This window comes from Eschscholzia californica, unplaced genomic scaffold (assembly GCF_041429995.1).
Source record: "Eschscholzia californica isolate CP2 unplaced genomic scaffold, dmEscCali1.0.p SCAF_2, whole genome shotgun sequence".
NCBI lineage: Eukaryota > Viridiplantae > Streptophyta > Magnoliopsida > Ranunculales > Papaveraceae > Eschscholzia > Eschscholzia californica.
The window spans coordinates 5,689,937-5,702,897 of record NW_028238309.1 but is presented as its reverse complement, the minus strand read 5'-3'; the positions used below and the strand labels follow the sequence as shown (position 1 = coordinate 5,702,897).

General features: G+C 36.7%; 2 protein-coding genes across 3 annotated transcripts; one reads left to right on the top strand and one right to left on the bottom strand.

Annotated features, from left to right (window-relative positions):
- Positions 1 to 2,252, top strand: LOC147555610 (NAC domain-containing protein 73-like). 2 transcript variants are annotated; one of them, XM_086663236.1, is made up of 4 exons: positions 1 to 219; positions 355 to 654; positions 768 to 957; positions 1,407 to 2,252. In XM_086663236.1, exons 2-4 carry the CDS (start codon positions 478 to 480, stop codon positions 1,976 to 1,978), a joined length of 939 nt encoding a protein of 312 aa, XP_086519362.1. In that variant the 5' UTR covers positions 1 to 219; positions 355 to 477; the 3' UTR covers positions 1,979 to 2,252. The 2 variants fall into 2 exon arrangements, with proteins under 2 accessions (XP_086519362.1, XP_086519363.1); XM_086663237.1 differs by lacking the exon at positions 1 to 219 and having other exon boundaries at positions 353 to 654.
- A 107-nt stretch (positions 2,253 to 2,359) lies between these two features.
- LOC147555609 (uncharacterized) lies at positions 2,360 to 11,887 on the bottom strand. The gene is made up of 14 exons (XM_086663230.1): positions 11,236 to 11,887; positions 9,744 to 9,905; positions 8,667 to 8,732; positions 8,313 to 8,456; positions 8,093 to 8,206; positions 7,657 to 7,758; positions 7,350 to 7,535; positions 6,746 to 6,835; positions 6,539 to 6,673; positions 6,253 to 6,375; positions 5,006 to 5,091; positions 4,319 to 4,931; positions 3,881 to 3,958; positions 2,360 to 3,769 (listed from the first exon to the last, which is right to left on the bottom strand). The coding sequence occupies exons 1-14, from the start codon at positions 11,530 to 11,532 to the stop codon at positions 2,717 to 2,719; spliced, it is 3,249 nt and encodes a 1,082-aa protein (XP_086519356.1). The 5' UTR covers positions 11,533 to 11,887; the 3' UTR covers positions 2,360 to 2,716.
- Positions 11,888 to 12,961: the final 1,074 nt, after the last annotated feature.

Here is a 12,961-nt window from a genome sequence, read left to right as displayed (position 1 = left end):
AGGTAGTGTAGAAAGTTCTTTAAAGGGTACGTCTTCTCTTTGTCTAACTCTCTCTCTCTCTCTCACACACACACACACACAAACACACATAGTGACATAGAGAGAGGTGAGAAGAAAGGATTCATTCAATATTCAATCATATAAGAAAAGAAAGAAAAAGTGAAGAAGAGAATTAAATACCTTCCCAAACAACATAAACAACTAGAGGGTTGGAATAGTGTATGCTTTATGAAACTAAGATTTGCTTTGTTCTCCTTTTTCTTCCTTTTTATTATTCATTCTCTTCATCTTTCTTCTTCTTGTACTAATTAATTACCTCTTCTAATTCTTCTTCTTCTCTTAATTTTTGTCTAGTTTTGAAGTAACTACCACTCTTAGAAGAAACTAGCTAAAGATATAGATAGAGAGAAAGAGAGAGAGGGAGAGGTTGTTTATTGTTTGGATGGGAATAAGAAGAAAACAAACACAAAGAAAATCATGACACAGTGCAATAGCAACAATGGTAACGACGATACCGGGCCTGGGCCAGGGCCGGCTATCGGCAGGTCCTCGCCACCAAATGGACTAGTAGATATCAATGAGAAATCTGAAGATAATCATCAAACGAAAACTTGCCCATCATGTGGTTATAAGATCCAAGTACACCAAGAACAGGTAGTCTTTTCTTAATTATCAACATACTTCAATTTTGTTATTTCATGTTTGTTAATAACATAAACAAAAATTAGTCATGGGTATTGCTTAAATTTCTTCTTTTATGATTATAGGCAGGAATTCATGATTTGCCAGGGCTACCAGCAGGAGTTAAGTTTGATCCAACAGATCAAGAAATTCTTGAGCATTTAGAAGGGAAGGTAAGGACTGATATTCATAAACTTCACCCTCTTATTGACGAATTCATCCCAACGATCGATGGAGAGAACGGAATATGTTATACTCATCCTGAGAAGCTACCAGGTAGTTATGTTGTCGTTAATGATATATGGTTGCGTATATTATTTTATTGAGTATCGATTAAGGTTACTATTTATGTTCATTTCTTGTATGCATGCATGCATATATGTATTATACGAATTTGTGTTCCGTTATATTTTTGTTGTAATTGTGGAAGTTACCGCATAAAATAACCTTCTTCGGGCTCAGGTAGGCCCTCCCGTGGCCTCTAATACCGAGCCCGGCCCCACTAAATTACGTGCAAGATAAGGCACTACCCATTTTGACGCTTGGGTTGGCGTTCCCGGACACGTTTTGGAGTGGGTTAACGTGGAAAGTACCCGGCTTCCAGGCTTTATTCCACCCATAAGTATATGAACAATGGGTTCATCAACCTTACTTAGTCTTATTGAGCCAATGAGTTTGTTTCTCGTAGACTTCTCTCATGACTTGACAACAATATACCCATGCAGGAGTTGGTAAAGATGGTTTGATTCGTCACTTCTTTCATCGTCCTTCGAAAGCATACACGACAGGAACTAGGAAACGGAGGAAGGTTCATACTGAGGAAGATGGGAGCGAGACAAGATGGCATAAAACTGGTAAGACAAGACCTGTTTTCATTAGTGGGAGAGTGAAAGGATACAAGAAAATACTAGTTCTTTATACTAACTATGGGAAACAAAGAAAGCCTGAGAAGACAAATTGGGTTATGCATCAATACCATCTTGGCAACAATGAAGAAGAAAAAGATGGAGAACTAGTTGTATCAAAGGTGTTCTATCAAACTCAACCTAGACAATGTAATAATTCATCTTCTGGTATCGAAAAAGACATACTGCTACCCAAGAAAATGAAAGGAAATCGACAAAATAAACATGGAATTAGCCCTAATAATCTCAAGGAAACTGGCATTGTGGACTACTATAATCAATCATCTTTCGTGTCTTTTGAACAAGGAGGGGGACGCGATAGAGCTAACCCACCACCCCATCTTATACCTAATTTTGTTGTTCATGGTGATGGGTCATCATTCCTTCATTAAGAAATGAACAAAAATCTGCAGAAAATAGGCAGAAGAAGTAGAAGAATCGCTCATCAATAATGGCTTACTTGTTCTGTTAATAATGGAATAAATTTAACATACATTATAGGAAAAAAGGATACTCCATATTGATTAAAAAACTGTACATGTATGGTTCATAATCCTATCCTAGGTTAGTCTGAAACTAGGTTTTATAATTCACATTACATACACTTCTATATTTAAAATTGATGTACTAATAATAAAGAGTGGATTTATTTACACTATTTTCTCATATTGCTCTTAGGCTTAATGTAATATGAATCTAGTTTCATTTTTATGATTTTAGCATTTGATGATCCTTGAGAAGAAGAAAAATCGAAAGTTGAAATTTGAAAGCAATTGCATTAACAATCTTTTCAAATAATAATTAAAAGAAAACAGTACTTACAAAAAACTCTACTTATGATCCACATGATAAGTAAATATTTTCAAGCTATATTTCCCAAGATCAGCACATCAACAAACACTAAACTCTTGGTTTTATCAAACACACAAATCTCAAAATCCGAATCGCATCAAAACCCTGAAAGTAAGACCGTTATGCCTCATTCATAGCAGCGTTGTTTCTCGATGTAAATAAGTTAACCAGTCCAAGTACTACTTCACTTCTTCAGCTAAGTTATAAAAGCTGGATTTACAATAAGAGTAGATTTCAGGAGCCTACTATACAAACCATAATTCAGGAGGCAGCAGCTACTACTTCTTAAGAACAAGGTTCTCATAGAGGGCAAGGATATCCTTCTTATTTGGATTTCTCAACTGAAGCAAATCAGCACCGTAACCATGCTTAGTTAGCTCCTGCTTAAGCTTCTGTACTGTTAACTTTGTATAATCTTCCACCCCATTATGTCCAGTTTGCTGACTTTGGCGATCATCTTCGTCACCCCTGTAAACTGATCCTCCATCTTCAGGTTGCATGTGCTTGAGAGGGCTAGTTGTGCTTTTCGATCTCTTATATCGTCTGTTTATCTTGTCGTCGAGATCCATATCATGGACCGATTCCATTCCTATGTCATAGTTTTCTGATCTTAAACGCTTTCCGTGTGAAGCAGTTCTAAGTTTGCTGTCTAGGGCAGTTTCATTCAAACGGACTGAAGTTAACTCCTGTTGTAGTAAATCCAGTTTACTCTGAGTAGATTGAAGTTGCACCGAGAGGCCTTCTGCTCGGCTGTTTGCTTGTGCTCGGGCAGCTCGTTCAGTCTCAAGTAAATTCTCAAGGACATGTACAGTATCTACCCTCTGTTCATTGTTTGATTTAAGTAGATTCTCGATTTCTTTTTCTCTCTCTTCAACCCTGGCCTCCAGTTGAGTGACTTTTGAGACAGCGTCCATTTGAGCAACTCGGACCCTCTGGACTTCATCCATCAAGTCAGCTTTAAGTCTCTGAAGGCCCTCAATCTGCCTCTCAGCTCTTTCAAGTTGTGTTAATCTCTCCATGGCCACTCGATGAACTTCATTCTTTTCCTTCTGGGCAGTGACTGCTTCTGCTCTTGCTTTATCGGCCATTTCAGTTGCTCTCTTTGCTTCTTTTTCGGCAACTTTACATCTTCCCTCAAGTTCCTCTAACCTTTTAAACTCAGAATGGTACTTTTCCTCCAGATATGCTTTATCTTGTGCTAGTACCCTGGCTTCTTTTTCAAATGATTGAGCCGCATTCTTTGTGGATTCTAGCTTCTCAATTAACTCGCGTATTTGAAGCTTTAGGGTCGACAATTCCAAATCGTAGTTCTTCAATTTTGACTCTGCCGCCTGTGAATAAATGATTTCAAGCATACCAGCAGATTGATGATCAACAAGGAAAGTAGACTGCTCTGTCACGCATAAAAAGTTTTATTTGGTCGAAAGTTAATTGAAGCTCACCTTTAATTCCAAGCTTAGTGTAGTTAGTTTATGTTCAGCATATTCAATCTTTGCCACCTTGTCCTTAATTTCCTCATCCTGTGACTCATTAGTTGAAAAGATAAAATGAGATAGAATGAAAACTAGTTTCTAATGAAGGAAATCGAATAGAACTTGCAATAATAGCAAGACATCAGATCTGAAATCTATCAAATATTTAAATTGACTCAAGACAGATTTCAGAACTTTTTGTTTTTCATCCGACTTTATTCTGGCTTGTCTGAATGGTTGGGTCACTATTATTTTGAACTCCAGTCAAACATAAAAATAAGCCCAGTGGCCTGTGGTTTGAAATAACTTTTGTGCCCCTGACTAAAAAAAATTCGACCCAGACAGTCAAATCGGACTCAGGTGAATCCGATTTAGACAACTAAAAAGTCAAAAACCAGATTATATTACCTTTTCAGCCAATTCAGCAGAGAAGTCTGCCCGGAGAGCATCTTCTCTTAATTGAGCCTGTTTATTTGTTCGTTCTTGTGCCGTTGCTGCTTTCTCCATGGCAGCTTTAACCTCCCGACCAGCAAGGTTGTATTTATGTTTCCACTCCTCTGCTTCCTCCTGAGCAGATTGAGCCTGTTCTCGGGCAGCAGCCAGCATAGCATCAGCAGCACTAGCCCTAGACTTGAGAGTTGCTATTTCTGAATTTGCCTGTTCTTCTTCCGCCTTAATTCTTGACGAGAGCTGTTCATATTTTCTTTTCCATTCAACAGAATCTTGCCTTGTGGAGTCTTGAGTTTTCGACAAAGTAAGACATCTCTCCTCCAATGAGCTACATTTGCTCTGTAAATTTGTTATACGGCTCATATAGTCATTTGAAAGAGTCTTCTTGTCATTGATAGCATCCTCATAACGCCTCAGATACTCCGTTTTATTCTTCTCACTTGCTTCCAGCTGCTTGTTCAGTAACCCCATCTTGTCTTCAATTGAACGACATTTCAACGTGAGGGCACTTTTCTCTGATCCAATTTTATCTATTTGCTTCTTGGCAAGATCTAGTATGGGACCTTCCAAACTGAGAATTGTGGTAATCTTAGAAAAGTTGACCTTTAAAGAAAGAAAATGAAAATGTCAGATTATGAAACAAACCTCTGTTGTAAGAAGTTGGTCAGCTTCTGCCATTTCCCTGGACCATGAGATGATTTTTCATACTCAACTAGCAAACCCTCAAGAACCTGCATATAATATGTATAGCCACAATGAAAAAACTGTACAGTTTACAAGTTCACTACAATAAAATGTTCAAACTATTCGATAAATTTAATTCTTAAATCAAATCAATGAGAACTTTTAGACGTGTAGTGAAACCATTTCACAAGCAACACCAACTGAAATATTATTACAAATGCATAAGTTTTTGAGAAGTATTATTTGTAGTGATTGATATCATTGAAGAGGTATAAAACACTAATAAGACCTAATGATGATTAATATCATGACAGAGTCAGAAAGCTTAAACGTTTTCCTTTTTTACATTATACCTAGATCTTCCAAGCTCCCCCTCTTATGTGAAGGTCTAGAATCAACCATGTTACTACCCAAATCCGATCTCCAGAAAATGAGCAGATCTTTGATATCTATCTTTATCCTACCTTAGATATACCCCGAGCCGTGGACCAACCTCAAACCTAATTCTCATTGTAAAAGTTCGAATAATATGTACATCACTTCCAATCTACGTTGACAACATAGTTCCACATGCTATTAGATACACAGTATGCGTTTTCCTTTTTTACATTATACCTAGATCTTCCAAGCTCCCCCTCTTATGTGAAGGTCTAGAATCAACCATGTTACTACCCAAATCCGATCTCCAGAAAATGAGCAGATCTTTGATATCTATCTTTATCCTACCTTAGATATACCCCGAGCCGTGGACCAACCTCAAACCTAATTCTCATTGTAAAAGTTCGAATAATATGTACATCACTTCCAATCTACGTTGACAACATAGTTCCACATGCTATTAGATACACAGTATGCATAAAGAACAAAAATAAAATCTAATTTTTTCCAACTCTGCAAGTTGACCCGAGGAAACCTGAAAAAGAAACAACAAATTTGTTGACCTTATTCTCTAAATAAAAACATATTAATAACAAATATCAAAATTAGAAACAAGAGTAGTGTGATATAGTTTTAAACAGCTACACAAACATTTACACCAAATATAAAGCAGATAAATATGAAATTTGTGAATGAAAATAATAAATTTAAAAAAAATCGGTCAAGTTTGTTGTTGTTATCTAATCAATTTTCCAAATGGAGTAGCATGTTGTGAGGCATGAGCGACATATGTCACACAACAACAGTGATCATGCACTGAGAAAACTTACTTCCACGACATGATCAATTTTTGCATCAGGAACATGACAAGCTGCTCGCAACTTCTTGCCCATGTTCTGTATGGTGTTCGAACATCTTAACTCTGCCTCCATATAAGCATGCCTTTTGTAGTCCTGCAGTAAGGGTCATAGACTTGATAAGTTAGACCACATCAAAGGTTTCCTTTAATTGAAAGAAAGTGCAATGCAAGAACTTGAAAGTGTTCCTGTGCTGCCCAATTGTAGGTGACACGCACTACTGAAATCCCCAAGAGCGGAACAAATATTATTGTGTTACCTCAAAAGCCTTCCTGAAAAAAGTTTGAAGAAGCTTTTCATACTTCTGTTTCGCTGAACCGGCGCCTACTGCACAAGCATTAAATGCGGCAAGTGATTTTTGAACAGCTTCCTCGTGTGCTTCTCTTAGGGTGGCCTGTAAAGGTTAGTTTAGTAAACTATAAAAGTTATTAAGAATTTGCACAGAACTAATGGAAGTTTTACTTACCTCCTCAGCGGGCTTTGAGCGGTCAAAAGATGACATATAAACCTCCGAAGCTGCATCATAAGCCCTTCTACATTCTGCTTCTTCAACACTCTACAACATTAAAAACCTTATTAAATACCTAAAAAATTAGATCTTCTTCATATGTGTACCCGTTCAATTAATAGCATTTAAAATAAATTGAACTTTTCCATATCTATATTAGTGTCTCAAAAGAACCTTGAACAATGGTCTGACTTGTGGCAGACTTTACTAGATTACTACATTTTTCTGATTTCTGCTTTTAACAGATCTCCAAATTCCGGAGAGACCATTCCACAAGTACTAAATCTGCATCTATTCCTTGTGTACTTCTACGCACGAAATTTACTCAACTCTTAATTTCTAATTTCCATTTATCACTTGCAACACTTGGAAAGGTGCACTACACTCACTACTCATGTTTCATGTGATTAAGAGACCTCATTTGATACCTTAAGTTCCAAAAATCTGTTCTAACTCAGTATCAAAATTAATGAACGAACATAGGATAACCAGAGAGCTGTCTGACCCTAGGAATGTGACTCTGATAACAAATTGAGAAGGTGCAAAAATCTAAGTATCTAACCTGCCAAGAGGAAGATATTGTTGGAACAGCGCCATTATTAAGAGCATCAAGAAATGACTGTGTGATGCCAGCAAGTATGGGGCCTGTCATTACTGTAGCCCCAACTTGTTTAGGCCTGGTTCTCTCAAAAACAAACTTCGTAAATGCATCCAAACCAGCTCTGAATTCAGGTCGTAATTTGTCCAACTGCATAGGTAAATAAATAATTCAATATACCAACATTATAGATAGAGAAGACTAGCAAAATGAAATAATTACTTTATGGACAAAAATATCATGATGATGAGAAGAAATTCAGGTGACTCACAGAGATTTGATCAAGTCTTTGTAGAGCGTTCTCGTTGCTCAAAGGGCGAACCAGGGTGAAACATTCACGATCTGGAAAAAGAGCTCGAATGGACTCTCTGATCTATATACAATTACATTTGAAGATAATCAGAAACTCATGCTTAGCTACAGTAAGCAATAAAAGAATAACAATTAAAAGTTAAAATCCATAAAGGATAAAACCAATCTCCAAGTGTTCTACATTTCGTAAACAAAAGCGTCTGGAAAATTTGCTTAGAGAACTCATCAGATAGCGGAAATAAAACCAAAAGAAATATATATCATATTTACCAAACCTTTTCTGTACCACAAACTCTGGTCACATATTTCAGTATTCCGGCATCTCAGGACAAAAAGTGAAAGAAATTTTCCTGCATATATTCTGAATGTTTAAACATTAAGAGATCCTAAGATACCTCATTTTTGGAAGCTACATCTTTCGCACCACCTTGCATTGGCCTCAAGGCTATCTCGAGGTAATCACGTGGGGTTATCTTCCTGTTATCCTCAACCAAGTCCAGATAAAAATCCTGCAAGTGGCATACTAATATAATTAATTCGCGATCAAATAATATATGCTTTTAGAATGCATATGTCAATTTCAAAAGGAATGATAAATGTCAAAAACTTAATCACCCTCAAAAGCCAAACAAAAATCGGGGAGAACTGCCCAAGCTCAGATGCAGTACTCCTTCCACCAGAGGCCCTAACACGAATATGTTTAGTCATTTCAGTAACAAGGGAGAGACGGTCAAGTGCAGATTCATCTATACCACCCATCTGAGTACGCAAAAATATTCAGTTAGCACAGGGAAAACCAGAAAAATAGTGTGCATAAAAGAAAAGAAAAATTACTTCTTTGATTATTAAGATTAAAATTTCACAGTAACCCCTTGCAGGACTAACTTCCAGAACCCAAATACAACCATTTCCAGTGTCTTAATTCTTAAAGTTCAAAGAACAAACAATTTACAGCATGAGTTTCTCAACCTGGTTGTACACAAACATGCTAGATAACAGGACAGCCAGCGAGAAGATTTGCGTACTGTATGTTCCCTGCAGAAAAAAGAAATAGGATAACAATGTAAATGAACGGATTCCAGAAAAGGATTACAGCAAAAGAAGACGCTTGAAAGTTGAAATCACTGCATAGAGAGTATAACAATCTACCTCACTCCATGGTGAAAACCTACTTCCAAAATTATTAACAACAATTATATGAAAAATATGCATTACATCCACAATATTGGGTGTCACTAATACGACACATAAAAACAGGAGATATGGCATCCCTTGGAATAGAATCTACGTTTTCATGAAACAGATGTCCTTAGGTTCACGACTAAATGTAGCAAAGTATGTCACATTGTCACTCACAAGCCCTGATCCATTTTCTAATAATCACAATGTCTTTTTGGGGATCACAGTGCTTGTATGAGAATCAGTAATTTATTATTTGCATGATTAATTAGAATTTGGGTGCCGTGTATTATTTAACTTTAGCAATGTTTTAGCAGTCACAGACAGGAAGCAGAGCTTCGACTTTTGATGTTCAAAGTAAATACAAGCAGTCTCAAACAACATACGTATACCCCTTCTTGTCACTCTCATTCTGAGTTCAGATGAACTCATAGGGAACTGATATCAAACTCAAACAAAAATAGAAAAGTGATAAAGAGACTTGAAAATTGCTTGTTTGAGTCTATACACTACTACTCAATATCAAGTAGGTAAATGATGCTTTTTAAGTTGGTGGTCGCAGAGTACTTTCTCAAGAGCAGCAGCAAACACCAAACTAAGTCTAACATCTCCAAAAATGGGCTATCCTCAAAACTTCCATGTCATGCACCAAGACTAGATTTCAGAACCTCAAAAAGAACGAGGTGAATGTTTTAAATCCTTTACAAAAGAAAATCTTGTTTACTACTGCAGAAAAATAGGGGTAACAATTGACCAAGAATAAGTGGGTAAATAAATTACAACATACTTGATGCACACTAACGTGAGAGTCAATATAATTGTATATATACATATACTTTAAAAATCATTCAAAGGATTAAGACTAACCGTTTGATCATAAGCATCAATCCCTTCACTGTCCAAAAGCAAAAGACTGTATTCAGTTCCATCAAGAGCAGTTCTTTTCAGCGGCGCACTCCACATCCAAAGCCCTTTAGTGCATGGTCGGTGGGTTGAGGCAACTTGAAAGCCACTACTCCGCCCAAGAAGCTACAAACATATTACACCCAAAAAAGAAAGATACACTTAATTTGCGGAAATAAAATGCAGAATAAGTGATACTGATAATACAACATACTGACATAGTCATATAGATAGTCATATTGTTATAAAGATTAGAGCTATTCATATAATACCAGCAACTCTAGGTACGACAAAGTTCACAACGAATCATCAAAGTAAATCAGCTCTTTTTAGATACAAAATCATATTTGGTAACTAACCCTTAAGATAAGCCACAACATGAAACAATGAAGACATTACTTGGCCTTAATTTTTTAAAATCTATGGACATAATGGAAATTCAAGGTAACGGTATATTATATATTATATAATTGGTAAAAGGAATTAGCACTGTATGTTTCACAAAAAGATTTATGTGACTAGAGTTTTAGCCCATTACTCTCCCAAATGAGGTAAGTGAGAAACCACTAGATTAGCTAAGGGCCTAAGACTGTAATTTGTGTAAAATGTAGATACCACTGGAAGTAGGTTGAGAAACACTTAAACATGCTCCAAGGTTTTACACTTTTACTTTGCTGAAGAGAGCTAGGCTAAAAGAAACTGAAACATCATAGAAGTACCTTCCAGTTGAGAAAATGATACTATGCAGGAAAGGATAGGTCATAAGGTCATTATAAGAACCGATGGTTCATTGGATTGATAGGAAAATAACTTTATCCAAAAATTCCTTTGTAGACCACCTTCAAAGTCAAGGACTGCACCACTAATTTCCCAATTCCAGCTATCATAGCAGCCAGCTCATCTTCCTAATTGCTTAATTATCTTTAAAAACATAAGTTCAGAACCTAATTACCCAATATAATTTGAGGGCATGTATTGAAAGCTTCACTGATCATTGATCAAGAGTGCACAAGGGGAGGAAATTATATCAAATTAATTTTTCTGGATAGGAATGGGTCAACTACAAATCTGATTTCTAAACGCTGAACGTTCTCTAGGCAAGTGGAGACATGGATTCTAATAGTAAACAAATGAGAAAAATGTGGAATCCCCTTTTCACTATGTCCTCATCCAATCAGTTCTTCAACTATGTAACCAGAGTTCATGTTTCAATCAAATATTTATGTATTTATCAAGTGAATTGGTGTGAACCCTGATCGAGAGTTCTCATATACATAGGTTATAGGTATAGTTTCCAGTTGTGTTGTGATAAAAGACATATTTGGGTAGAATTGTTTAAAAAGCACATCTATTAAAGCAAGATCAATTCTTGGGTACTACCCAAACTCGTATTTAGTAAGAAAAATGAAACCCTAGAATGAAATTGCAAAAAGTTCATGAGAGAACAATAGGGCACCTGATTCAAGATGAAACTCTTGCCTTGACGAGCACGGCCACATACAGAAACTACACCAATGGGACCTTTAACGAGTTGAAGACAAGAGACAGCTTCAGGATCCATTTTGAACTTTCCCTTCTCATCACAATAAACAAGACGCAAAGGTCTAGCGGGTCCTGTACCAGTTGCGAAGACATTGGCCGATGAAGAAGAAGGTGAAAATTTAGGAATTTGATTGTTAGAGACTGGAGAGGTATCCATATCGTTGAAATCATCTTTAGAGGCAGAGCCTCGACCGAAAATCTTTCCGATCATCTTTCTTCTTCTTCTTCCTTGATTTTCCGTTTACCCTTGTCTCTCTCTATCTTCTTTCTCAGTCAAGAATATAACCGTCTAGGGTTTGGGGTAGTTGTTTTCCTCTGGAATGTCTAGAGTGATGAACTCGGGGAAAGGAAGATCAGAGAGGAGAGAGAGAGAGTTTTGAAATGGGGGGAGGGAAATTTGGGGTTTGAGGTTTTGAAGTTCGGGAGCGAGGAAGGATGAGAGAAGGATATCGTGGAGAATGACCGAAATTCTATTGCCACCCACCGTCCAAAAGAAATGTACAAGTGAACAAGAAATTTCGATATTATCCCCAACTTTTTGATGTTGAACACTCCCTCTTAAGCCCATGAAATTTTGGGATCGAGTTTCGATAAAAGTAGTTTATCACCAGATAGATATTAGGGAGAGATCTGACTTGATTAATACTTTTTGAAGATCGAGCTGTGAGATTGCGTGAAACGATCTTGGGATCGAGTCTCGGTAAAAGTAGTTTATCACCATACAGATATTAGGGAGAAATCTGACATGATTAATACTTTTTGAAGATCTCGTTGTGAGGATGCGTGAAACACCATTTTTTTGGGTGTCATTTGGTAATATAGAGTATAAGTAGTTTTACTTGTAGTGGAATAATTTTTTGATAAGTTTCATGTTATTTCCTATTACGCTGCGATGTAACCAACTCGCCATTTGACACCATTGTTTACCCCCCTTTTAGACTTTAAACTAAAAACTCTCTTTCTTCTTTCTTCTAGAGGACTTCCGTCAATAGAGGTTCTCAAAATATAAGTCATATGACGGACGAGTGAGTTAATAGAAGAATGAATATGCCTTGAAAACATTCATGCAAGAAAAAATATTTACAAAATCTATTTTTTTTCTTTTGAGACGAAGTAACATCTATTGATATGGAATTAAAACATAGTTTGATATATTACAGTGAGAAGAAGAGCAAGAATGAAAACAAGTCGAGATACAAGTCTTTGTCTTCTTTGAGTTTACGAATAAGTTATGAGCTAAGCTGTTGAACTACCTATTTACAAACAAAAAGTGAATATGATCAAAAGAAGAAGCTATGCTATTAGCTTGTATCAAAGCATGCCTAGAAGTCCAATGAATGGAATTGCTTCGACCATTCAAAAAGTTAGTCACATTAGTCGAATCACCTTCCAGAATCACTCTATTGATATTATGATTTCTTGCCCATTTGACTCCATAAAGACATGCTTTGCTCTCTCCTTCGTCTACTGATCTGCTGAGGAGTTGGGTGGATTCTTTGGCAAGCTGTTGTCCTGTAAAATCAGAAATAACAATACCAATATATGTGAGAGGAGAGGTTTTATCCATGGAGACATCATAATTGATTTTTAGGTATCCTCGAGGAGGAGGAGACCATTGAGTGATGATGAGAGGTTGATTT

Bases quoted from the DNA above. Each gene is read 5' to 3' on its own strand.
- LOC147555609 (XM_086663230.1), bottom strand. From the start codon at position 11,532: ATGATCGGAAAGATTTTCGGTCGAGGCTCTGCCTCTAAAGATGATTTC. The intron at 8,733-9,743 runs GTTAGTCTTAAT...TTTTTTCTGCAG, and splicing joins TTGATGCTTATGATCAAACG to GGAACATACAGTACGCAAAT. The intron at 6,836-7,349 runs GTTAGATACTTA...TTAATGTTGTAG, and splicing joins CAATATCTTCCTCTTGGCAG to AGTGTTGAAGAAGCAGAATG.
- LOC147555610 (XM_086663236.1), top strand. From the start codon at position 478: ATGACACAGTGCAATAGCAACAATGGTAACGACGATACCGGGCCTGGG. The intron at 655-767 runs GTAGTCTTTTCT...TTATGATTATAG, and splicing joins TCCAAGTACACCAAGAACAG to GCAGGAATTCATGATTTGCC. The intron at 958-1,406 runs GTAGTTATGTTG...ATACCCATGCAG, and splicing joins TCATCCTGAGAAGCTACCAG to GAGTTGGTAAAGATGGTTTG.